Consider the following 26,635-nt stretch of genomic DNA (forward strand, 5'->3'; position numbering starts at 1 on the left):
TGCCTATTTCCGTTGTGGAGGAGCCACGTTACGGCCACGGACAATGATATTACAGCTATCACAATGGAGGAGGACTTTGAAAACAATTCGCCTTGGACAGAGGAAGAAACTGCATGCCTTATAAATCTTTACACTGACGTGACGTACATCCATCGTGTTGTTTGTTGTTGTTTTGCTTGTCGCTGTCGCAATTATATGACGTCTGACAAATACACGTGCTGAATGACGCTTCCGCTCGTTGCTACAGCAACCTATCAGACCGGTGAAGAATGTGGCCCAGTCTGAACAGAACCATATCCGATTTGGACACTTGCTAAAGGCAGTGTGAACAGTCAGCCCTAAAAATCGGATATGAGAAGGAATCAGATTTGAATCAGATCCGTCTGCAGTCTGAACGCAGCCATAGGCACCCGCCCATCCATATGATGCCAGAGTGATACATACATCAGACCAGGCCACCTTCTTCCATTCTAGTCAATCAATGAGCCATGGTCGTCCATGACTCCCTTGCCGGTTCATCACTACTAACAGGTACCGTGTTATGGTCCTGGGTTTCCAGTGCTGGTGTTTTTACTCTCTCTCTCTCTCTCTCATTAGGCTCACCTGGGCAGGATTCTGGCGGGAGAACATGACACAGCTGCGACCACTTTCCAATCAAACACTCTTTAAAAGACTGGCCGTGGCTTCCCTCCAGTGCCAGATAATTCTGTATGCCATGGTTTGTGCTAGTTCTCCGGTTTTCACCTTACGCCTAAAAGGATTCATCTTTTGCTAACATTGGACTTATCTCTTGAGTTTTTCCTACCTTCCAGTGCCTCCCAGGGAGAGCCAGACTCCTGCCCTGGCAGCCGTTTTGAGTTTTTTATTGTTTCTCCTGGAGTTTCCAGTGTCTTCTGTTTGCCTTTTGGATTTTTTTTTTTATTTTTTATTTATTTTTTTGTTCTGGGATTTATGTCCCAGCTGAGTTTATATGAATAAACTCAACTTCATTGACTTTTTTACGCAATTCAATTCAATTCAATTCAATTTTATTTATATAGCGTCAATAACAATACAAATCGTCTCAAGATGCTTTACAAAAACCCGGCCTGAAACCCCCAGAGCAAGCCTGAAGGCAACGGTGGCAAGGAAAAACTCCCTTTTAACAGGAAGAAACCTCGAGCAGAACCCAGCTCATATGGAGGGACCCATCTGCCTAAGGCCAGCCGGGTACGCAGTGTTGTCTCTTGCTTTGGGGTCCGGCCACGGGCTGGACAAACCTTCACATACGGACCACTACAGACTGGGACCACTACAATAGCTGCCATCAAAATTTGGCCCCTTTATAAGTCTCTCAAATCATTCCACTTGCCCATTTTTCTTGCTTCTAACATGTAAACTCTGAGGACAAAGTGTTGACTTGCTACCCGAGTGTTACTCCCTTAAATCCCTTGGTCATAATGTTATGGCTGACTGGAATGAATGACCATGTTTTATGTCCTTATCTTATCCTAAACATGATCAGAACCAGGATGAGACTCTATCCAGTGATGCTAGTACACATGTGAAAGCAACAACACATTTCTGTTTGGTCGGTTGCATCTTTGAGGGTTCTCCAGATTCAGAGGAAACAAAAACACTCAAGCAGCTGACGTGGCATTCATTCTGCTTTATCGTGACGATCAATCACTACAGCAACCTATTAAAAATACAATAACACTAAAGACATTAATGAGGTTTGTATTGAACTGCTGTACTCAGTTGCCACTCACACACATACACATACACGCAAAGACTCAATTCCATTTATGGGTTATCTGCCATCTTCTTTCTGAGCATCATATCTCTAAATTGAAATTCACATTTTATTGATCTACAGCTGCTTCCTCTTTGCCGGTCCTTAAAAGGAGATCCTCTACATGGTTCATTTATGGCAGCTAAAATGAGGTCATTGTCGGAGAGAGAAGAGAGAGTGCATGAGAATTTCTGAGTTAAGATCCAAAGGTGCTCCACTTTGGTCACAGCGTAGAGGGTCTGGACAGACCGGGCTCCAGAGCTGCTGCTGGGTTCACTGCTCCCAGACTGCAGGACCACAAAGAAAAGCAGTCAACATCACGATGTGGAAGAGTTATGACACATGGGTTGATGGGCGGGAAGTTGGAGACTCTACTGACCTCTCGATAATGCTGTTGTTACACTGCAGCTCTCGCACCAAAAGCTCCATTTCCTCCTTTAAATGGTGCATCCTACAATAAAAGCAAGATGTGGTGTCAGGGTCATTGGGTAACTTGTGTCTTTACTTTATATATACACACACACACCCACAAACACACACCTGGAGACCATCTGGTCCTTGTCCCTGGGCGCAACTCCTTGTTGTTGACCTGCTGTCTGAGACTGTAAAGTGAAAAGGATCCTGTCCATAACCTAAGAAAAGCAAAAATAACAAAACAGTGGAGCTCAATGGCGCGTTCAGACGGTGAATAGGACATGCAGGCAGGGTCGTGACTTTCCCACAGACAGACAGAAAGCCTCCAGCTCTCAGCTTCGAGCCAGGCATGAGAAGTGAGATGCTGACCTTATTCTGGCGCTGCACATTCATCTCCAAGTCTGCCAGCAAGCCTGTGGAGAAAGAACTGAAGTCCTGCAGTCGGGTCTGCATCTCCAGTGTGACGCTGCAAACACAACAGGGAAAAAGTACCTTAAAGCTACTATTCACCGACAAAGACAGGACACAAAGGAAAAAAGGCAGACGTCTGAGATGGAAGACAGATTAGACGCCGAACCTGCTATTGTCACTTTTGAATGTGTTGAAGGACAATTCATTGCACTCAACTGTCAATTATCAAGTAACAATAAAAACTTCTATAATTTTTTCCATGTAAATGTTTTTCTTCTTAATTAATTATTACATTTTTATTAATTAAATAAGGTTTTCTCTTGTAAATCTTCATCTACACTCTCATTTACACCTGAAAACCGCCCTGCACTTGTTATTGCTGGCTGTCTATGCAACACAGCAAAATACATCCTGCAACTTTCACACATAAACAAACCACTGTTAGATTGGAGTCGTGCCGATTGATCTAATCAGTGTAGGCTAATCTCTCTGCATTTCTCAGTATACCGACAGTTCAAATCCGCTGTTGGTAATGACATTCTCACCGACAGCAGTGCGCTTTATGTCAACCAGAAATGACTGATTTACCAGAGTAAAGTAGACTGGAGGAAGTGCTCAAGACAAATGTTTGATGCGCCAGATGAAAGAGAAACTATGGTTTCAGAGGACGTCCACAGTGTTGGTGTAACTACTCTCCCCACCAGTGGGGGAGACAAAGGTTTCTGCATTTGTTCTTTATCTTAAAAAGTACAGCATAACATTTACACCAGTCAGCCACAACATTATGACCACTGACAGGAGAAGTAAATAACATTGACCATCTTGTGTCAATACAATGTTCTACTGGGAAACATCTGGACCTGGTATTCATTCATGTGGATGTTACTTAGACATGTAGCACCCACCCAGACCAGGCACCCCCACCCCATAGGAATGACACTCCTTGATGACAGCAGCCATCCTCAGCAGGATGCAGCCTGACACAGACACACACACAAAAACGGTTTACAAAAAAACATGAAAAACTGGCCTCCAAATTTACTAATCTCAAGCAGATCAAGTATCTGTCGGATGATCCACAGCCCCTCCCCTCAAAGGTCCCCCACTAACAACATTCTGTTGCAAGACACCACAAGACACCCTCAGAAGGCCCATGTCCATTCTCTGATGAGTTAGAACTGTTTTGGAGGCACAAGGGAGACCTACACAGTCAGATGGTCATAATGTTATGCCTGATTGGTTTATATACAGTACGTGACACAAAACTGAAGAGAGGAATAATAATGCACTGCTGAGGACCAATGTTTCAGCAGTTCCTACACTTGACTGGTTGCTCTGACCTGCTCCACGTTCTTGTTGAGGCCAAAAGCTCTTTGTATCTCTGCACGCAGTCCTCCCTGAAGAGAGATTTCACTCGCTTAATGTGGTTCGACAGATGGATTCTGCCAAGGAAGAGTGACAAGCAGATTACAGGTGAGCTCAGACACCTCACGGGCTGTGACACCAGCTGTGTGGAAAGACAAATCCATAATCAAAGACGTATACTCACTTCTCAAACTTGTGGATTTGCTCATCGTTATATCCCAGCTCTGTGGTAACAATAAGAATGTAATCAGGTAAATAATCCAATACACAAACCATAAATCCACAGTATATAGAGTTGGAGAAGAATGCCTACTGCCGGTAAGCCGGTCTTTCCGATAATGCTGATGAATTGCCGTTATCTTCTGCAGAAGCATCTCCATCTTCTGGCAGCTATGGGGGACAACAGGTCAAAGTTTAAATACCAGAAAAGTACTTGGCTATCCTGAAGTTTCGAATCCCACAGAGTACCTTTTCTCATTAGCCAGAGTCTCTGCTAGTTTGGCCTGTTCTATCTGCAGGAGGTCCAGTCGATTCTGAAACTCCTGGATACCGGCAGTGTACACAGGCAGGTGTTCATGGACCTGAAGAGACAGCAGCCACAGATTCTAACACCCCAATAAGCAGTATGCAGTAGGAGAGACAATTACCACTTCAGCATTCAGGACTGGTTAATATTTACAGCTAAATGTGGGATGTGTTTACTGACTCAAAAAATGTCTGTGGCTGTGGAAGTTCATTTTTCAGTGGAAGGTTGAGTTAATATATTGTCGTTTAGTTGATTTGTATAATATGTTTGAGAAAATATTTTATATTTCCTGATGTCATTGCACGTCCTACATTAAGATAGCTTGCTAAACTGACGCCGATGGTTTCCTAGTAACTGTGTTCTCACAGCTTATGCTGGTTGTTGCCACTTGACCATGACTTCCCATGTCGTAATCAAAAAGTCACTGGCTTCATTTTAAGGCAGCATCTGTTTACAGCTATGTTCTCTACTCAACTTATTTCCAGTTTCTCATGACACTGCGATTTTCAATTCAAATTTGAGAAGAAACAACTTCTAGGGAACTGATGACTCTACATGCAATGTGGTAAGTTTAACTATAAAATTCCATATTACTAACCCTATGCAAACCATTTATTTGAATAAACCTCTGGACATTTGAATAACAAATTCAGCAAAACACCAATACTATTATAGATTAATACAACTTAAAAACACCATAAACTGCAGCCTCTAAAATGAAAATGTAGAAATCAACATTGCAAAATAACAAAAAAAATGCCTCTTGCTTACTGACAGCACTCACCAGCTGTAGCCTATGACTGTTATCACCTGAGCTTTGATTTTCTGAAGAGAAAGGGCCTCTGTGGAGTAGAATGAGAGGAGATATGTTACAGGTGAGATTAATACAGTGACATCAATATACTACAAGTCTCAGTCTACTACATTTATCCAAAATGACCAAGCCTTATTGGTCAAGATGGCCAATCTCAATCTCATGGATCAAGTACAGGTCACTTAATGCCAGTGTAACTTCATATTGATTGAATAAAATGTGCAAATTCATTTCATTCATTCATTTTCTGTAACCGCTTGTCCTCTGGAGTATCACAGGGGGCTGGAGCCTATCCCAGCGAGAGGCAGGGTACACCCTGGACAGATCACCAGTCTATCACCGGGGTAACACAGAGAGACAGACACCTACAGTTAATTTAAAATCATCAATTAAAGTAGTGAGCATTTCTTTGGACGGTGGGAGGAAGCCAGAGTATCTGGAGAGAACCCACACAGACACAGGGAGAACACGCAAACTCCACACAGAAAGAAAGGCCCCAGTCGGACAGTGGATTTGAACCCAGAACCTTCTTGCTGTAAGGCATCAATGCTAACCCACCAGACCACTTTGCCGCCCCGCAAATTCATTTATTAGTGTTATTTCCTCACAATGTGTGAATCCTGTGTTCAGCGCTGAGGCAGGACTGTAATCTAATGGTGATCATCGCTATACTGTGCATGGCTTCTCCACAATCACCGCGCAACTTCATCCTGAGAAACATTAAGAGCGTAAAAGAGGGAGACAAGGAGGAGAAATTATGATTTTCTACCGTTTTATAAGCTAAGAGGTACTTAAGTCAGTGTGGGGGTAACAAATAATGTCTCACATGTAGCTATAGTATCCCTGCAGAAGCAATTCTCGGTGCGTGTGCAGCAACTGTACTATCCTTAGATACTGGTGGACCACTCCGACTATTACCTAGAGATAAATGGGGATCAACTGAAGTTTATGACACATAAAGTTCATATGAAACAAGAACCAAACATAAGGCATCTGTGGGAGAGACAGCGTGAAGAGAAAATTCGTGAAGAGTACCTTGGAGAAACTGTAGTCCGCCAGGATGTCAAATCTGGATGGAATGACAGGAGTCTCTGCTACAAACACAAGAGTAAATCCACACCAAAATGTATGATTTATAGAAGTGTATGGGAATCAGCTGCTACATTTACATGGACAATATTTAATAATTCTGATTAGAGAGTCTAAATTAACTTCTGAGAATGAGGAAAGTGGTTCTGCACAAGTCGGACCCACGTTTTCTGCAACCGGTGGCGGCTCCAGAGATTTTCTGTTGCAGGTGCTATGGGGATGCTCAATACTTAAGAGAAGGTGCTTTGAATTTTGGTAGGTTTCATTATGGAGGTCGCATCGGACCACCCTTGGTATATATACACACGTACACGCCCGCATTAACTATACTCGTTCCGCGAATATATGTAAAAGTATTCAACACAAATAGGGTTGCCAAATCCCTGAAAAATAAATAAGGGACACCGGCCGACCCGGTTGCCTTCACCCATGCTGACGTGGTGAAAATCTTTAGCCCTTATTTGTGTGTGTGAAATTATATTTTAACTATCTGACTCGAACCTGAATTGAATTAGATGTATATTTTTGAGTGATATGAACACACTGAAAGCAAATTATTATTCAACAATTTATTTTTAAAATAAAATAAAATAAAATAAATATCTTTCTTAAACAGAAACCAGCCCTGCTTAACTTAAAACTGTATGAATTAATATAAAACAATAGAAAGCAGAACGTTCCTCTTGTAATAGTGCAATAAGAAAAGTGCAAACAGAAAGTGTGAGGAAAAGTTATTGCTTTGTTGTCTTCCGGTATCTTCTTCTCAAGCAACAGCACCTCGACCAATGAGATGAGCGGGATTCCTGCAGTCATCTCATTGGTCACAGAGCAGGAGACGGCCTGGGAATAAGTTTACCGTACATGTTCATATAAAGCGCCCTGTTGTTCATTCATTCCACTGACATTTTACACACTATTTTGGATTCTTGCGGTATTACGGGACAAAGTGCGTCCCGTTTCAGCTCAATACGGGATGTGTACTTTTGTTTCTAAATACGGGACGATTCCGTTTTTCAAGGGACGGTTGGCAACCCTAAACACAAGGGCTATAGATACAACATACATAAGCCTGCCAGTGTAGACCTCTGAAAATAATATTTCACACAATTCTGTCACAGTCGAGCCCTGAATACAACGGAGCAGCAAACAGCAGCAACGGAAGGCAACAGACACTGTGCACGCTTCGGCCTAAAATGCTCCGATCACGAAATCACACAGCCAGTTACCAACACGTCTAATGATGAATAATTGATAATATCACCTGCAGCACAAACCGTAACGTTAGCATCCTCAATGGAAAGGTTCACAGCGCGCTGCGCCCTTTGGCCAAAGAAGATCACCTGTTTGGGCCTCGTGTTTTTTTAGACTAAAATATTTTTTTTATTATTATTATTATTTAATTAACAATATTTTTAAACCACATGAAAATGACTATTCAAATACGACATTAAAATATAAATATAAAAAATCACCCGCCCAGCACATCTTGGGGGTGCTGGGCGGGTACTGTGGCTATTATAGGGAGAGCTACAACACCACCTAGCTCCTCCCTGGCGCCGCCACTGTCTGCAACGCTGCCCACATCGATTCCAGCAAATTGTCTACTTTCATTTTGATTAGGCAGATATTAGTCTGGTTGTTAGTATAATGTCCATGTGAACGCAGCCAGTAATTATAAGCCTACACACTATTTCCAACACGATTACTTTTAAACAGCCTTCATTATGCATACATTATTTGTTATTAATCTGTATCTTTAATGACAAACAAATAAAAATACTATCAAATAAAACCCAAACATATGTATGTGCTGTGAGAGAGTAGACACTCTTTCATTTGTCCCTTATCCACAAAGCAACGAATAAAGAAAAAAAAAAACCTAAACTGAACAGAATCATATCAAAGATGTGCATGTCTTTGTCTGTCTTACGTTCTCTGAAGGGCAGGCTGGTGTTTGCTTCGGGGGCGTAGCTGAGCAGAATGAGGGGCTGAGAAGGCGAGGTACGTGGAAGGTTGACCACCTTCATGTTGCCCTCCAGGAGGAGGTCATGACCCAGGTACATCAGGTGCTGCTGCTGTACCCCTATGCCGGTCTGAGATGCCACCTCTTCGTAGAAGACTGACACTCTGGTTGAGGGGAGAGAGAGAGCACTTATGGCCACCTGACATCTTATGCATCTATAAGTATTAAGTATGTGGAACTGCATTAACTGGATTTGAAGATGTGCGTTAGTGTTCCTGGTCGCGGACATTTTATTTATATCAGATGAATGTGTATTTATTTAGACAGAGATTTATGTGGATGTTACTTAGACATGTAGCACCCACCTAGACCAGACCAGGCACCCCCACCCCATAGCAATGACACTCCTTGATGGCAGCAGCCATCCCCAGCAGGATGCACACAAAAACACTTTAGGAACAACTAAAAAAAAAACATGAATATATATAGCTCTATCCTTTCTTTTGCCTTTACTTTAGTGGTGGTAGAGAACTAAACAATGACCCCCAGGCTACTGGGTACCACCACCACCACTGGACATTGTGACCCAGTTATTTAGAGCCATTATTCAGCTCACACAAAATCCAGATCCACAAAATCAGAAATTGCAAATGTAGCACACACATTCACTCTAACCTTGCGCACACTGCTGCTTGGAGTTAATTAACTGTGAGGGCAAGTCTTTACATAATCAATCTGGGGTTGCATGGTATAATCTACAGCTCAGTACAAACTCTAAAAGCATCGTCAAATTAAAAGTATAACACACACACAGCTTCCTATTATTTTGCAAATGTCTTACATTTCATGCATAAATTCCACGAATTCTAACACATGTTGGTGCATTAATTAGATGAGTAAGTCATGTTGTTAATGACTAATATAGCCTCTCATCAAAATGCCAGCATCCCACTCTGTTCTGCTTCATTCACACTGATCCCCTTTGTTCTACCGCCCACTCTTGTGCCATGTCGTTAAGTAAACCACATGCCAGCCTTAATCAAACACCGAGCCGGAATGCAGTTTCTCTCGTTTCAAGTTGTGACATCAACATTGTTTCATAGTTGATATCAGGACACTGGAAAATAAATAAATAAGAGGAAGTTGTGCTCAAGTTTATACGAGTTTTACTGATGCCTGTCATACATGAAAGACAGGCAAGGAATCTGCAAGGAATGTTTAACCAGTGGTTCAAAGCGTAGTCTGCATAATTTGAGTTTGCTCTTTATAATGTGTGTGTGAGATAGTCTTACGTGTTATAGTGGTGTATGTAGATGCAGTGTGCTATAGCCTGCTGCAGAGAAAAGAGGTGAATCGGCTGCCGCTGCAATATATCTGTGGTGGCTTTGAAGAACTGGTCAAAGCCCCAGCACCTCTCCTGGTCGGCCTCCAGTATACCTGCTAGTACCGGGACCAGCTGCACCCTCAGACCCCTACAGCCAGAGACACAGTTAGAAAAAGAAAGAAAGGAACAGAAAAGGAGAGATGGAAACTCGTAACTCGTATGTTCTTATTAACAAATCACAGAGATACATGCTCAAAGGATTTGCATTAAGGGACATACTGTGAGAGCTGGCAGCTGTGAGGTAGGTGGTAGCTCCACTCAATAGGTCCACCCTCCACCCGCTGGATTCCAGCTATTGCCCCCATAGGTTTCTCTGTAGTTATTTTAAACCTACACAAGAAAAATCAGAAAGACAGATCATTTTATGGATGACATATAACACGTCCTGCCTAAGTTGAGATTTAACGATATGGACCAAGGCAGTCTGAGGCTAAAATAAATACGTAAATATGTTGTTAGCTATGCTTTCGGCTGCTTTAACTCTTCCAGGAAACTGGAAAAGCTACTATTAGCTTGGAGACTGAGAGGCTACAGGCTGATTAATACTACAGTTTATTCATTCTAAATCAGGGGTGTCAACTCATTTTAGTTCTGGGCCCAAGTACAGCCCAATTTGATCTCAAACAGGCCTGACCAATAACGTAATAAATGCATAAACATTTTATGAACAATCAGAAAAATAAGTGCAATTTTGGTGCATTGCTGCCATCTGCTGTTTAGTTCCGGGACTCAGTCTTGCGTTATGTCCACAACTGTCACTAAGACTGCACGACCCAGAGTGGACAACTTAAGAATAGCAGTTACTTGTTTTGAAAAATTGGAGTTACATGTCGTATATGTAAATTTCGCACATTGCAAATTCCTCCCGCGGGCCCGATTGGACCCTCTGAGGGGCCAGATTGGGCCCACAGGCCATATGTTTGATACCACTGTTCGAAACGATCATGTTGTTGAATGTTTCGATTAGATAAAGAAGTGAAACATAAAAATTACTTTCACTACTACTGGTTCTCCAACCTGATCGGCCGATCAGAGCGATCGCTCTCCGACTTGTTCCGCTAAGGATTAGACACGTTTAATCGTCCGAAAAGCCAGCAACAGTGGTGCAAGTAGTGGTGCCGTGATTTATGTTTTGACGCCTACTGCATCGACTTACATGGTGGGCTTGTTCCTGCGGGGTCCTTCGTATGGCGTGAAGGGAAGACTCCCCGTGGCAGAATGGTACAAGGTCACACCAATGCTCCACAGGTCAACGCTCACTCCGTAGGACTTTTGATGAGGCTTACGCATCACAGCGCGTTCATACATGTCTGGATGCTGAACACACAAAGACACACAGACACAGTAAGAAGAGAAAACACAAACAAGTCTATAAAGAAGGACATAGCCATAGTACCTTTGTATTTTGATAGATAATATATATATTTATCTGTGTGCTACATAAACAAATGCGTGTTGGTGTGTGACCCTATTCAGGGTTTACAGTATTATTTCAGATCTCTCAATTTCAGTTTTCACTCATTTGACCACTAGAGGGCCACCAAGTCCTGATGAAGCAAGTTGCATTAAGACCTGGGTTTTTTTCTTACAGTGTCAACTGAGTTGTCTCTGTTATGAAATCCTGTTTACAGGATTTTCCCATCAACCTGGAACAGATTCACGTGCAGCGATGGACTTCACAATAAACCACCGAGCACATGCAACACAGACGTCCAGTGAGCTCAGTGAGTAAACACCATGGGGAAATGAAGCAAAGCAAAACAATTTAACGAGATGAAGGCTGTGAGAACACAACCTGAGTACAAGAGGAGCCAACAAGATTAGTGGAATGAATAGACCATTATTGACTGCACCACTGATTGTATTACAACAGAAATATCCTTGGAGGAAAGCTGTAAAATAGATGTCACCAATGCCTGATAATGTTATAACTACCTTTAAACAGATCCTACTCAGAATTTCTTTTGGTTTCACTTTATTTTAACTTTTACTTTAAGAAAAGATGCTACAAAACTTGGTAGTCTACATGGTGGACAATGAGACAAGATGAAGTTCTCTTCTGTCTTGTTTACCCTCACTAAGTTGGTAATGTTAGACCTCATTCCTGCCTCGGCAGAAAAAAAATATGTATATAACAAAACCTACTTCTCATAAGTTGATTTGTGAGAATTGAACACAATCAGATCAGGGTCTGCTTACAAACCTGTTCATGTATTTATGTACAAATACCTTTTTTTTTCATTTCTGATCCAAAAACTTTTAATCAGTCTTTACTTCATTCTAAACATATTATATTTTTGATGGTAAACAGCACAAGCTCTTTGCAGCTCGGCAGATGCATGCACTCCCCACTATCACATTATTCAAATAGTCACCACTATATATTCTCAGGCAGCACAACTACAGGCATACTAGGTTTGTTCATAAGACAGTTATCTTACCAAATACTCTTCTGTTCCATAAATGGACATAAACTTCTCGTCATCCTCCAGCTCTCTCGCCGCTCCAAAGTCTGTCAGCTTGTAAACAGACTTCCCGTCCTCACCAACCTGCCGCATGATGTTCCCCGGCTTAATGTCCCGGTGAACCACGCCATTTTCTCGCAGGTGGTTCATGCCCTGCACTGAAGAGAACAACAATTTCAAAAGTAGGTACATGACACTACAGAACAGTATCGGACGTGCAGCATAAACACTCACCTATGCACTGCAACACGGTGAGGAACTCTGTTTCAGGTAGACCAAAGGCGTTTTCTGGTTCCTCAAGCAGGCTGAGCAGGCTTCCTCCTGAACAATACTCCATCACCAGCACCTTCTGTTTAGAGGGAAGCTGGGAAACGAGAGATCGGGCGGTGAGTGGAACTTACTTTTCTACACTGCAAACATTATATAATCTGAATAACAATGCCTCACGTAACTACCTCAATAAGAAACAGACTGATTGGAGGGAATCTACAACTGGATTGTAACTGGTTTATAATCTACTGAACAGGAAAACATTAACACCTTTTAACTAAGTAAACACTGGATCTGATCGTTTCTCTCTGAGTCACGTGATGTTTTCAGACAGGAACGTGGTGGCAGCAAAACATTTAGTTATACAGAATAAATGTTTGGAAAGACAGAGAAGAGTGAAAAAAAAAAAACAGTGGGTCATTCTCGGTTTGTCTTGGTCGTTCTCCTCTATTCAGTGAATGCAGAGTTGTTTATAAAGTTGGAGGCTTCACAGCGGGCAGTATCACTTTCTTAAAAAAGGTTGTTATGACTGATGTTAATTTCCTGTTAATTTCCCGTCCTACTCGTGCATAAAGATACTAACTTCTTCTTCCTCTATTAAATCTCCACCTAAAACCCCTTTGCACACATCAAAATGTTACCATATTCGATTTCTGTATTTACTGTAGACAGCTGAGAATTTGAAATCTCTGACGGGAATGGCTTCAGTCGGTTTGAAGAAATATTGTCCATGCAAACATAGGATCAATGGGCTCAAATGATATTTGTTTTTCATACTCTCTCGGTTGTCTTACCTCCTCCACAGTGAAGAGCCTGACAATATTGCTGTGGTTGAGCTTCCTGAGCATCTCAAACTCTCTCATCTGGACCTCATGGGGCCGGTTGTAGCTCACCATGTTGAACACCTTGACGGCCACCAGTTCACCCGACCTCTGCACACACACACACACATTTTACATCGGCGTAACAATGTACATCACAGGCTTGTGTGAACAGCAACAGCTGCCCACATCACTGCAACCACAGGACTTTCTTATCACACTTCCTGGCGCCCCGGTGAGCTGGTGAAAAAACAAAATAAAAAAACATCTGAGATGAGTTTTCTTGTTTGCGTTTGTCACCTTATTGCGGGCCTTGTAGACACTGGCAGTGGCCCCTTGACCCAGGACGTCCTGTAGAGACCACAGGTAGTTTGTGGTGCTGGCTGTCATCCCTGACATGCTGGAGGGAAGAGGACGGGAGATTAACTGTACAGAGAAGAGTCCTCTTTGTGTTATTCAGTAGATGCTAACAAACTAATATATGACAAAACCCAAAACAAAGTAGCTACATGCTAATATTTAGCAACAGAAATAGCAGTAATAAATGCAATAAAGATATTAGAACATTATGTTCTATGTTACTAGCTACATAACATCATAGTACACTTGTCAACGCAATATGTTAAAGATTAGTTAGCTACTTTGAGTTTTTAAGTTAGTTTATTAGCTAACTAGTTAATAGCCAATTATGCTAATTTAGCTAATTAAGTAAATTTCGCTAATTAAGCAAATTAGCTTACCTGGGCTCGTTCAGCCATTAGCCGTGCTTTAATCTGATGCTAAGCTAACTCAGTCAACTGCTACTAACGTGAAGCCTCTACGAGTTAAGCCACCTGTGTTTGTCCTGCGTAATGTGGTGTCAAAATAAAACGTTTTTTTTTTTTTTTTTTTTTTTAAAGTAATTGTCGGCTGAACTACGTGGCTTACGGTAACTCTAACTCGTCTGAAAACAACATAACGCCCACATGTGAAAAGACCGAGACGTCTTCTTCCGCGGCGAGAAACCAAAACAACAGCAACAACATACCTGGCGAACAGCTTTCCTTCACGACAGGTAGGGGTGGGGGTGGTGGGGGACCAGCTGGTTTGGGGGGACGGTTTATCAGTGTCCCTCGGCTTCAGTGGATCTCAACACTCGGCTGGTTTCTTAAAAGGCTGAGCTGCAGACAGACGCTGCTCTCTGCGGCGTAGGATTCAGGAAGTGTGGGTTTCACATGGGGCGGTCTCTGCTCCTTGAATGATGGCGGAAATACAGTTTCACTCTCTATCCGAGCGGTGTGGACGCACACACACAGGCCTGTGAGGACTTTTAATCATTATATGGAGACTGGGGAACCTGCCATCACCTGATCAGCCACAACATTAAAGCCACTGACAGGAGAAGTGAACAACTTGTGTGTGAAAAATTCCAAAAAATGACTGTATGGAAGTGACAGGGTCACTGCAAACACATTACACATTTTCTGTGAGTCTTTTTTTATATACATATATAATAAAAGTCAACAGTTTTTTAGTAGTTAAATGCTTTTAAAGGGAAGGAAGTAGTAGCTAAGTAGGAAGCTATCTGAACACAATCAGCCATGCTGCATTCATAGCCAGCCTTTTTGTTGTGGCTATATCACCACATTCATTCATTCATTCATTCATTCATCTTCTGTAACCGCTTGTCCTGTGACAGGTTGTAGGGGGGCTGGAGCCTATCCCAGCTGTCATCGGGCGAGAGGCGGGGTACACCCTGGACAGGTTTGCCAGTCTATCGCCACATATATATTTGTAATAATAAAAATGTTTCATCAGCGGTTTAAAGGCGCCGAAGATACTGTGCCATCTGTGTCTACCTCTTTAAAGTCAAAAGGTTTTTCAACAGGCTAAAATCTTTAGATTTCAACAGTTAAACCCCTCAATTTTAGCTTTACTCAGTCTTTCTTGGTCACTAAAAGGGTAATAATCTATAATCAGATTTAATAAGATGAACGTTCTCACTTTGCACGGACACAGGTATTCATATTTTCACCAAGCGTTGTTGTAATGTTGTCAGTTTATTGCAACGAATGAGCTCAGACTCTTTATAGCAAGCAATGTTTATTAAAAAACAGATCTACTACAAGAACTACACATAGAATTATATAAGGCCTATTTGATTAAACTACTATTGCTATTACTGTACAATATTGTACCAAAAAAAGAGTGTACCTCTGTAATGTACAACATTGTATATACAAAGTACATCTGAACACAGGATTCTCCAGTAATACAGAGACAACTATAAATAGATTTGACATTACAGTCCTCTTTTTTTCTTTTAGTTCTGCTGTTTTCAAATGGACACAAAAAAAAATGCATATTCGACAATATTCAACTCCAAACGTATCATACCCCACGCACAGTTAGTTCCACATGCAAGCCCAAGTTGTTCAAGTGCACGATGATTGATTCGAGATCGGGGAGAGGGTGCTCCCAGCTCCCCTCGACAGCACGGCCGGGACAGAACACACCAACCACCCACATGCACGCCTTTATGTGTGTGTGTTTGTGTTGATAAGGTGAGTTAATGTTTCTGCATCACACACACACACACACACACAGTCCCTCCAGTTGTCACGATGAGGTAAGAGCAACACAAATACGGCAGGTAATACAAAAACAGTATACAGATATGTAAAAAAACAAACAAAAAAAACAACACAATTTACAGTTTATTACCTGGAAGAGAGCAACAGGAATGCAGAATGTGCTGTTATGGATGATGTATGGGACGCCAGGGTAAAATAAGTTTGGTACTTTTTCAGGAAAGTTAAAAAATAAAAACCCTGAATGGCATTTGTCAACATCTTAAGTCAGTGTCTGCAAAATCATTCACATATTTCTTAATTCATTTAATTTTGCAAAGGTACATATTAGCAAATAATATTTCACAAAGTAAAAGTCTTTGAATTTGTGTTTTTCTCATCCTCTTTTTGCGCAAAAGCTGATCTAGTGTTGTCCTAACGGCGACTGAAGAAAAGACATTTCCCTGCAGGCTTTTTTTTTTGTGTTTTGTTTTTTGTCGGGTCACATGTGTACAGTGCATATTTAGTTTCAGCACTCAGACGTGTCTTCCTTCGCGTCTCTGGGCTGTTTTCTGTCGGGTGGTGGGGCAGTGGGCAGTGGGCAGGGGTCGGGTGAGGCCCAGACTCTCTCTCGATCCATGCATGCTCACACAGGCGCGCGCACACACATGCACACAACCAGACGGCTATAAAAAAAACTCCACATTTTACAGATTCTGAGCATTAACCGTGAGAAACAACAAAAAGAAAACTCTGCTTACGAACGCATCGGATGAGGTGGCTGGTTGTGCTTGTATCTAAACACACTCGAGAGGATCCATCCTCAGCTCAATGCTTCCAGTTATCATCATGATTATTAAATATACATACACACTATTAGAATAATTAAACCCTTTTTTCTTTTTTTAAACTGTTAAAGTCTGAAGTATATAGTTGAAAGAAGCAACGTGTAACTTTGTTTTAAGTCGTCCGATAGTTGGCAACTGCAGAAACAAACTGATCGGCCAGCTCGCTAATGTGGCTGCTGTCTATGGCCCCAGCATGCAAGGAAAACCTGAAAGGCGTTTAGCTGCCACAAAACACAGCCACACGAGCACATCTGGACAAAATGTGCACGTGTGCGCGTGTACAGTCCAACATTACGTATAAAAATGCTGGGTTTCAGTGGTCCCCTACACACGAACTGTAACAGAGCTGCAGGAGAAACGCAGCGTAATGCCATAAACTACCAGCTTTCAATCATTTTTTTTATTATTGCTATATGTTGAATTACTTGAATTTCGGCCATGTTAAGTTTATGCTATGTTCCCGTTGTGGTACTAGAACTAAACAGCAATTTATATAAAAACAAATTAAAAATTAAAAATAAATCACAAACATATCAAACACCGGAAGAAGAGATAAAGTAAAAGCTCTGGATCACATGACTTACACTGATATTTGGCCCAGTTTTCAAATCCTTTTCCCAAACGTCCACACCTTTAAACGCCGGTCTTCCACTTCTGAAGCAGCAGGTCAGTGTGTTTCATATGTACACAGAGTGAGAGCTTAGCATTTCACAGTCTATTCTCTGAAATCAAACATCCCGCCCGCTAGTCATGGGGTCATTAAAAAGCAAAAAAAAAAAAAAATAAAAAATAAAGAAAACCGTCATGTCTACTATACAAAAATCAAACAGTGCTTTATTTTTTTTTTCCTCACGTAGATCTGTGTGTAAAGGCAAGTGACACTCTTGCACGCTCACTCAAACGCAATTTCATACATTTACGGAGTACTGTGTGTGAGCTCCAGGTGCTGTAGGTGTCCACCCTGAGTCCTGTTCCCTTGTCAAAGATTTTTAAAAATCCAGACACCTCTGGAATCTCTGTCGGTGGCAAAGTCTTTGAAGGGTCTTCGCCCTGATGCTAGTTGACCTGTAGTAACGCAGAGCTGCCAGGAGGGGGCAGAAGAAAAAAAACGCACAAGAGGGACCGTGGCTTCTTAAGAACTCGCCTGGACACCAAGACGTGAATGCTACATGTGAGTAGTGGGTTAGGGGGTTTTATGGGAAACCAATGAAGTGCTTCTGGCACCTGCTAGAAGAGCTGTAAGGATTTAAGAGTTTTAAGGAATCAGTATCGCGGCTCAGACTGAGGTGACCTAAGCTGGGCAGGATTTGTCATTAGACTGGGGTGGAGGTGGAGGTGGAGGGGTGTGAGGGAGAGAGTGTGTGTGACCTGTAGGTGGAGGAGGAGGAGGAGGCGTTGGCGGAACAGTGGAGGTTGGGGAGCCCATTGCCGGACTCCCGCTCCCTCCTCCGCTCTTTGGGAACACCACGGGCTTGGGCCTTGTGGCCGGGGGGCGCAGCTCCCTAAAGGAAGGTACGGATGAGGAGAGAGGGGAGGAGCACAGAGAGGGGGACGTGGCGGAGGGCAGCGGGCTCCTCGGCTGGCTCTTGGCGGGGCGGAAGGAGGAGGGCACGTCGCTGGCCGACGAGGCGCTGCGCTGAAGTGGGTGGACGTGGGAGGAGCTGCCCTCACTGTCCCGCAACAGTCGGGAGTGGAGCGGGCTAGAGGGCTCCGAAGCTCCTCCACCTCCTCCTCCACCACCACAACCGCCGCCACCCACACCTTTCAGCTGCTCCAGTGTGTCCAGGACCACGTCAGGGGTGTGAGTATGTTTGGGGGTGCTCTGTCTTTCAAACTTGGTGAGCTCACTCAGTGGAGAGCTCATGTTTGCGTCAGTGTCCTGCAACAGAGGACATGCAGTGAGCACACACAGACACAAAGGAGTGGGAGACAAGGGAGTGCGTCACTGTAATGAGAGCAGTACCTGTGGGCTATGCTCCCCCTGGGCTATGAGCTCATGGTCCAGTGGCCTGTGGTTGCTGAAGCTCTTGGAGCGCCCCGCTGTGGTTGTCTTCCGTAACTGTGGGCTCTCCACCTAGAAATGTTCATAAAGGCCTCAGTTAAATGCCTTCCAACTCTAGCGACGGTCCCTTTACTTTATCGTCCTGCTGCAGACAAAATGTGCTCCAGTTACTGTACCTTGGTTTTGAGTGAGGAGTGGCGGGTGACCGAGTTGAGGATGCTGTGAGCGCTGACGGGTCGCTTGTCTCCTGTTTCTTTGACCAGAGCCCCGCCAACGGGGAGGGAAGCCGTTCTCACCCCTCCTCCCCCACCTCCGCTGGTTCCTGCACTTGTGCCGTCGCCCTCGGAGCGGAACGTCCTCCGGATGCTCCCGGACTCCGGCCGCTTCCTCAACCTTAAGGAGACAAATGTTTCAGTCATATTTTCCCCATTACTGACTGCTGATATTAAAACCCAACATGTCACACTGTCATCACACGATCAATAAAACGAGACACACTTGTTGAGGTTGGCCAGATAGATGTCGGCCACGTGAGCTCCTGTAGGGGAGGCAGCGCTGCCTCTAGTGGACACCCTCTCCTCCAGCAGGTCCCTGCTGTCCACATCGGGCTTCGGGCTTCCTCGCCCCACATCAGACCTAAAACAAACCAGCAACAGCCGATGGATCGTTGCCGTTATCTTGACGCTTTACAAAAGCAACGCACTTTAGCATCGCATCACAGCTCCAGTGTCAATGAACAAACCGCGACCTCATAGGGTAACTCCAGTATTTGTCAGCCTGCTTGTCAGTCTTATCGTTGAGTCGGTTATGACTGATAACTTTTTGATCTCCAGCTCCGTTGCAGAGTTTCGATAAACCGCAGATAAGTCGTGCGAGGATCACATACGCACTTGTGTGCTCATTGTGATGCACCTAAAACCATCTCCTCAACTTTGTTTCTACTTGACTAGCACACACACACACACGTAAAAATAATCCTCATATGCATGTAAACAAGTCGCTCTACTTGTTTGAATAGGCTGAGAAAGGTAACTGATCTGGTATGAGTTGCTGTTTTTATGAGGACAGATCAACTTCCTTTGTTACGGGGATTTCCACTGGACTACTTTCTGTGTTTACTTTTGCTCACGTTTGACATCATTCCCTTCGTGTTTTTGATAGAGGGCTCCGCTTTCAGTGAACAATGAACTTTCGTAAAGCACAGAAACATAAAAGTGACACACAGGCTGACAAATACTGCACTCTCTTCTGTCCGGACGAGTTACTGGGAGAACGTCTTACGCGTCTTGGACCACAATGTACTGGTGCGGCACCAGCCCGTCCACTCCGTTGTGCCTTCCCTCCCACCAGTCTTCCGAAGCCCGCTGGTACAGAAGCAGAGAGGCGCCTTTCTTGAACGACAACTCCCGGCTGGTGCGGCCGGTGTAGTCGAAGCGGGCGATGGCTTCGATCGGGTCCGACTCTGAAACAGCCAAGGAGCCTGAGATTCAGAGGACGGGCGGAGAGAGGCGGGAGGTGGCGGAGAAGCAGATGGCGGCAACAAATGAGGGAGAGAAAAGAGAAGTGAAAGAAGAGCAGATTAGCGCGTAGCAGGTTAGTGCTGCCGGGTCTGGTGACTGCACAAGGGGTAAACATCTCTGCAGGGTAATTAACAGGTTGCTGTAGGGACGTGTGTGAGCTGGCATTAAAAGGTTAAAGCCATGGTAACCGGTGAGAGAAGCAGGCTCCTTTAAAGTACACAATGTAAAGTAGCAGGGGAGTCACATGCTTGCGTTACGCACCATCCTCGCTGTTGTGGCTGACGGAGACGGTGTCAGGCGCCGGCTCTTCCACAAGGGGGGGCTCACAGTGTGGACTGTCGCTGCAGTGGACACAGAGAGGACAAGAGGTTAGAGGACGCAGAGACTGAAATCACATGTTCATGACTAATGGTTTTCCACTGGGTTGCGCACCACACCACCACTTAGAGCTGAGATCATGACTACATTGAAAACTTGTGTACTCCTTAAAATAACTTTTTTTCTTCTTCTTTCCAGTCTCCGCTCAGATTACATGACCACTCAGGCTTGGTTTTGGCGCATCCAGCCAGGAGGAAATCGCCATCAAATTAATAAGTCTCCCGAGTTTATTTTATTTAACTTTTCAGAGCTGTTGTTATTGCCGTCGGAGAGGTGACAGGAAACGTGGGAGAAAGAGATGCAACACATTTCCTGCTTTTTTGAACTCAAGGCTGTTGCGGATCACGGTTTTCCCCCGTGTTTATTTGTTCAGTTGTATTTTCTGTGCACGCAATCCCCCATTGTGAAAGGCTCATGAAGCGATGGATTCGCACTGAGGAATGCGTTCATTTATTTTGTTTTTTTTTTAAAGCGACCGCCTCAAAGATTTTGTCTATTCGTATTTTTTATGAAAAGTTAGTCTCCAAATCAACACTTCTTTAGTGAGAGTGGATCAGTTTGAAGAAGGAGGAGGAGCCGCAGTGAGCTGCTGCATGAGGAGCTGCAGACGACAACTTCTGAGTAGGTATGCACCGAAATGAAAATTCATGGCCGAAACCGAAAACCGAAAATGAAGACAACGCGATCGACGTATTGGGCACTCCCTTTGCCTGGGCACCATCACTGGGAAACTTCCTTGTTTGGATGTTTGGAGTTCAGGTGATATATTAAAATCGCTATCAGTGGGTATATATATAATATTTATATAATACTTTATATATTGAAATACGTCCACACAGCAGACATGCCCGAGCTGGCTGCGGTTTTTGCTAGCATCATCACAACATCCTGTTTCGGCCGTGTTGTTTCGGTGATAAAAGTCTTTCGGCCGAAAACCAAAAATGCACTTTTGGGTTTGCAACGTTATTTTACTGCGCCCGTCCTTCCGTTCTGCACGCTCATAAAATCAGACCATGGTTCCTGACAGAATTCATCGAGTTGCCTCATTAAACTTGTTTATTTGTTGCTGCAACCAGTTTCTCCAGTTATCACCAAATAAAGCAAGGTTAAAATGTTTGAGATTTAACTTCTTAAACGTCTTAATATAATGGATTCACTCATTTAATTAGGTATTTTCTCGTTGCAGACTCCGAAGAGCAAAAAAACATAAAAAAAAATATGTGATCATGTTTTGTGTCTTTGGCCAGCGCAGCGTGATCTACGGTCTGTGCACAACTGCGCTGACTGGCAGTAATCATAATGACTAGTGCCCAGACTTGTCATTGTAGTGAAATTGAAAGCCATTGTGTGCGTTGTGGTGTGTGAGTGCGCGCCTGCTGTGTTCTCCCGGGCCGGTGTGGTCAGGCGGTGCTTTAATCTCCTGTGTAATGGAGGGTAAGCTGATCCTCGTGGCCCCCCCCTGGTCCCGAGTGGAGCAGACAAGGCGGGCCCCCCCCCCCCCCAATGCGTGGTTTATGCTTTTGCGTCCGTTTGACGCACGTCATGTAGCCTGACGTGCACCTCACCAGAAATGTAACACCGCAAGAGCTGTGATTGGTCTGCTTACGCTGTTTATGCTTTAGTGTTTCCAGCTGCTTCTCCATCTCCACAATTTTTGATTGTTTTGGATCAATAAAAATTTAAACACATCGAGGAAAGGTTAACTGAGGAGGTTCGGAGATACAAACATTTGTATGACTGCAAAATTTTGGCGAAATTTCTGCGAAAGTTCAGTCACCATTGTTGGAAGTGAAGCAGGAAGTGGAGACAAAAATTGACCTGACTGGCAAAAGACACAGTGCCGACTAGATTTTGGGTGGCGTTTTTACAGAGCGAGCCACACTGATGAGTGCACAAGTAAAAATGGCTTGCACCGGCTTAGGCTACGTGTGTAGGTTACGCCGTCTATGTCCCGCAGAGGCATAAACCGCACTTAACACATCCTTCCTACTACAATTTAACGTCTCGTTGGCTCTCTGCCCCAGCCCTCACCAGAAGTCGTCTCCTGCTCCTGGGACGGTGTAGATGGGACCCTGCAGGACCTGCGGCCCTGGAAAGATGGTGTCGTGGTGGATGATGATCGTCTTGATGAGTTCGTTGACGTGGGCCTGGCAGGAGACCTGGTCGTGTCCCTCGGGAACGGACATCAGGGTGGGGCCGAAACAGATGGCCAGGTTGTAGGGGTCCATCATGTTTTCCTCGCTGTACTGGGACAGGCTGGACAAAAGAGAAAGGGGAGTAAGCACACATCGGTGTAAAAGCTGTGAATGAGACCAGTATCTGTGAAAAACTGCAAGAGGTCCGAAAGCAAACACTCCCCAAGGCCTGTAGTGATGGAGAGGCTGTGGTGATGGCTGTGTGTGTGTGTGTGTGTGTTTTGGAGAGTGAGAAGAAGCAGAAGCATTGGGGTGACAGTAAATCACTCGAGCCAAAGAAGAAGCTCTCCTGTCTCCACATGAGCTGTCTGGGGCCACTCGGGTTTACCCAGGAGTCTCAAATGTCAAGTCTCACCACATCTCATTGCTTTTTGCCTTTCACTCCCCTTTTCTCAGCTCCCTTCACCGAAGGGTTTTGTCACGCTTTTTCTAAGGACGGACGTCACAGAGTGGAATGTGTGTAGAAAATGTTTTGCATATGTACACAGACTGTGGCATTTGTCTTTTTTTTAGAGGGCTTGAGTTTGCAACTATTAAAATAAACCTGACTCCAATGGGGAGAAATTAAAGTATCTCTAAGTGAGGGAAGCTTCCAGTTCTTTGACCTATGAAGGGCTAGTTACATTCTTTGCACTTTGCACTTTGACTGCGGCCCGTACTTGACTTCCCACAAAGGTTTAAGGATGTTTAGATCTGGTGTAAGAGAGCCAAATCTGGTGTTTATAAAACTACTGAGTGTGTACGAGCTTCTTTCTTAGCTACTGGAAGTTGACATATTAAGCCCTACTGGTTTACAGTACTCTGCAAATTATAGACTCTTTCTGCATCACTGTCTGTTGTTCTTGGACAAATGAAGTTTCAGAATGGTAGATTCAACCAGTCAGTGGACTTGATTGTTTATTTAACCCTGCTAAGCCCTCTTTTGATACAGAAGGTGATGGAGTTATCATTGCGTAACTCATATTAGCGTTCACTGAAAAGGCCGAGGAGTAAAGCCGGCATCTCTAGCTATACATTTTGTTCTTGGTGGTCGTAACAGTAGTTAAGTTCAGTCCCTTTCAACCTGTGACGTAGACGCAGGGGATCGACCGAGAACATTTAGTGTTCTTAGATCATCGCAAAGGAAAAACAGATGAAGCCCGAAGCAAGATTACGTTGTTTGCTCAACTGCTCAACTGCAACTGATAAATATGGACTTTAAATCAACACCAGCCGGACTCTTGGTGCGCGGTAATCTTTGTAGTTTGTTGACTGAGGCTGTGTCACGTTGTATTTCTTTCTTTATTTTTGCATAACACAGTTTTTGATATTTAGCTGCGGCCATTTTTATTGGACAAAATCTGTTGTTAGTGGGGAGGCCATGTCATATATTCTTTTTTGAGTTGTTCCTAAACTGTTTTAGCATGTGGCTGCATCCTGCTGGGGATGGATCACTGCTATTGGGGGGGGGGGGGGGGGGTGCCTGGTCTGGTCTAGGTGGGGGCTACATGTCTAACTAACATCCACACCAATGAATGCCAGGTCCAAACGTTGCCCAGCAGACCAATAAATTGTCACAAGATGTTATTCACTTCTCCTGTCAGTGGTTTTAATGTTCCGGCTGAGCGGCGTACATGGAAACTTGCAGGTCAGTCAGCAATAACATTTCACCTCTGAGCCTCTTTCTACTCACTGGTTGAGGAAGGCAAACAGGTATCTCATGATGATGAGGGTTTTACTTGGCAGGGACTGCAGAACTTTCTTAATGTGGACCGCCCGGTCCTGGAGGCTCTCCATCGCTGGAAAAAATAACACAGCCACGACACCCAGGAGATTACTCACACAATCAAGCTTGTGTAGGCGCAAACAGACTGGAGGAAGCGACACTTACAGACACAGGATATGAGGTCATGGAAGACTTCTTTAGGGAAGAGGGCATGGTCCAGCCCTCTAAAGTACAGTTTCAGTACACCGGCGATAGAGTCCATGTCGTGGTCATTCTGGTCCCCAGCCAGCGGGTCCTCACCTACATCCACATCAGAGAAGGGCAAAGGAAGAGGAAAAATAATAAAGCACTGGCTGGATAAACACTTTATAATTGAAATAGTCACGCGCCCTGCTGGATTATTATTTTCTTACCTCTCTCAAAGGCATTCTTAATGTCATTGACTTCCACTTGAGAGCCTGACACTCTGAAGATGCCCTCATGCTGCAGACCTATGGGCAGAAACCAAGACTCTTTGTTCATTTCCAGGATTGTGAATCGCTTTTATTTTAATTTTTGCTGGTAAATTAACAGCTGATCCCCAGGCCAATCACTCTACACACAGCGACGCAACCAATCAGGGGTTGCCAAAAGCGCTGCTGCCGAACCTATCGCTCGAGTGGAGGGTTTCCTCACCATGGCGACTGATGAAGCGGATGCAGCTCTCCACCATCAGAGGGATGGCTTCGCCCGATTCCTTGAAAATAAGGGGAGAAGAGAAACAGGGAAGGCATCGCTCCGGTTAGAGGGAGGCGTGGCATGACATGAAAGGAAAAGAGAGCGCACTTCCTTCCTCACACATGTCCGTCTGCACGTGCACATGCACCGGTGAGCACATTTAGCGGGAGCGGGGAAAACACAGCGGGCCGCAGTACCCAGCTGTTGCTAGGAGACGGCACCTTTTCCCTCTTCCCTTTGTTTGTTTGGGGTTTTCAGAAATCTCAGGGGGCGTATGCATTACATGTTAAACTAGATATGTACTCACTGTTATGTCAAAATAATAGTAATAAAGGTAGACTAATTGGGAAAAATGATATATTAATGTCTATAAAATAACAGTTTTTAGACAAAATATAATCCACTCCACAAGGGGGTGCCACAAACAAAAGATTGGAGGGGGGAAAAAAGTGGAGGTAGATGGCGGTATTTGTCTGTTGGGCTAATATAAATGTGAGTTATTATGACACAATAAATTGGTGCCACCACATCCGACGGGCAGAGGGTATTGTGAGAAAACATGTGGCTCGAGTTAAAAAAAAAAAAACGAGGCTGCTGCTGCTGCTGCTGAGGCGGCCCGGACTCGGAGTCCGGCGGCCACTCAGAAACAAACACACGCAGATAATTACCTGCTTCCGTACTGTGGAGTTTCTCCGTCCGCTACGCAGAGAAAGAGAGAGAGAGAGAGAGAGAAATAACGCCACTCTGTCATTATGTCTCCAGAGAAAGTCTATTTATGCTCTGGTAACGCTGTATTTGTACACACAGACACATGCGCATGTGTTGAGAATATCTATAAGCGGTGACAGGAGGGGGGGTGGAAATAATACCCCTGGCTGCCAAAGGAATGGAGCTTTAAAGCGGCTATGGTATACGCAAGTGTGTGTGTGTGTGTGTGTGTGTGTTTGGGTATGAGGACTCCTTCGCCACACCTACCTGGCAAGGCAGCAGTCGGTCTTCTGACCTAAAGGAGGGAGAAACAGGAAGAAGGGAAAGGGAGGGAAGGGAGGAGAGAGAGGGGAGGAGAGTTATGATAGAGGGACACAGAGATAGGCGGTTATGGTGGAAACAGGACACACGAGGACACAGGGATGTGAACTTCCCACTGAAGCTGTGCACACGCAATTAAGAAGTTTTTTTTTTTTTTTTTCCCCTCTAAGGTTGTGGAAACACTGAACACACACACACCTTTAAACCCACAGCTGCATCCACGTATAGTCACTGTCACCGTGACCTCCTCACACACACACACACACACAGCTTGTCATTATCGGATACATTAAACTCATTCTGCTTCCCTGCATGCTCCCTACATAATGTGTCCCGCTGCACTACTCTTCACCACGATTTGCTCCCTGTTTTGCCTCCGGGCGCCCTGATCTTTCC

General features: G+C 44.2%; 2 protein-coding genes across 4 annotated transcripts in view; both read right to left on the bottom strand.

The window, feature by feature from the left end:
- Positions 1 to 1,633: 1,633 nt before the first annotated feature.
- Positions 1,634 to 14,513, bottom strand: ikbke (inhibitor of nuclear factor kappa B kinase subunit epsilon). 2 transcript variants are annotated; one of them, XM_084542723.1, is made up of 21 exons: positions 14,324 to 14,513; positions 13,597 to 13,696; positions 13,270 to 13,407; positions 12,440 to 12,569; positions 12,182 to 12,363; positions 10,897 to 11,057; positions 9,960 to 10,070; positions 9,649 to 9,828; positions 8,324 to 8,520; positions 6,340 to 6,398; positions 6,131 to 6,222; positions 5,913 to 6,014; positions 5,275 to 5,332; positions 4,433 to 4,545; positions 4,278 to 4,354; positions 4,149 to 4,188; positions 3,940 to 4,041; positions 2,558 to 2,654; positions 2,315 to 2,406; positions 2,154 to 2,225; positions 1,634 to 2,061 (listed from the first exon to the last, which is right to left on the bottom strand). In XM_084542723.1, the coding sequence occupies exons 2-21, from the start codon at positions 13,693 to 13,695 to the stop codon at positions 1,998 to 2,000; spliced, it is 2,166 nt and encodes a 721-aa protein (XP_084398849.1). In that variant the 5' UTR covers position 13,696; positions 14,324 to 14,513; the 3' UTR covers positions 1,634 to 1,997. The 2 variants fall into 2 exon arrangements, with proteins under 2 accessions (XP_084398849.1, XP_084398850.1); XM_084542724.1 differs by lacking the exon at positions 14,324 to 14,513 and adding an exon at positions 14,037 to 14,291.
- A 1,331-nt stretch (positions 14,514 to 15,844) lies between these two features.
- Positions 15,845 to 26,635, bottom strand: part of srgap2 (SLIT-ROBO Rho GTPase activating protein 2) — a 60,315-nt gene continuing 49,524 nt past the window's right edge. Inside the window, exons 11-23 of one of the 2 annotated variants that reach the window (XM_084543557.1) lie at positions 26,186 to 26,213; positions 25,879 to 25,909; positions 25,169 to 25,229; positions 24,907 to 24,984; positions 24,659 to 24,793; positions 24,461 to 24,566; positions 22,625 to 22,849; positions 20,477 to 20,556; positions 19,977 to 20,157; positions 19,194 to 19,331; positions 18,872 to 19,088; positions 18,657 to 18,767; positions 15,845 to 18,572 (exon numbers count right to left, since the gene is read on the bottom strand). In XM_084543557.1, the coding sequence (XP_084399683.1) occupies positions 17,985 to 18,572; positions 18,657 to 18,767; positions 18,872 to 19,088; positions 19,194 to 19,331; positions 19,977 to 20,157; positions 20,477 to 20,556; positions 22,625 to 22,849; positions 24,461 to 24,566; positions 24,659 to 24,793; positions 24,907 to 24,984; positions 25,169 to 25,229; positions 25,879 to 25,909; positions 26,186 to 26,213 (1,979 nt within the window). In that variant the 3' untranslated portion in view covers positions 15,845 to 17,984. Of the gene's footprint in view, positions 18,573 to 18,656; positions 18,768 to 18,871; positions 19,089 to 19,193; positions 19,332 to 19,976; positions 20,176 to 20,476; positions 20,557 to 22,624; positions 22,850 to 24,460; positions 24,567 to 24,658; positions 24,794 to 24,906; positions 24,985 to 25,168; positions 25,230 to 25,878; positions 25,910 to 26,185; positions 26,214 to 26,635 lie in introns of both variants that reach the window. The other variant, XM_084543556.1, reaches the window with a different exon arrangement.

Source organism: Chelon labrosus, assembly GCF_963514085.1.
Source record: "Chelon labrosus genome assembly, chromosome: 4".
NCBI classification, from domain to species: Eukaryota; Metazoa; Chordata; class Actinopteri; order Mugiliformes; family Mugilidae; genus Chelon; species Chelon labrosus.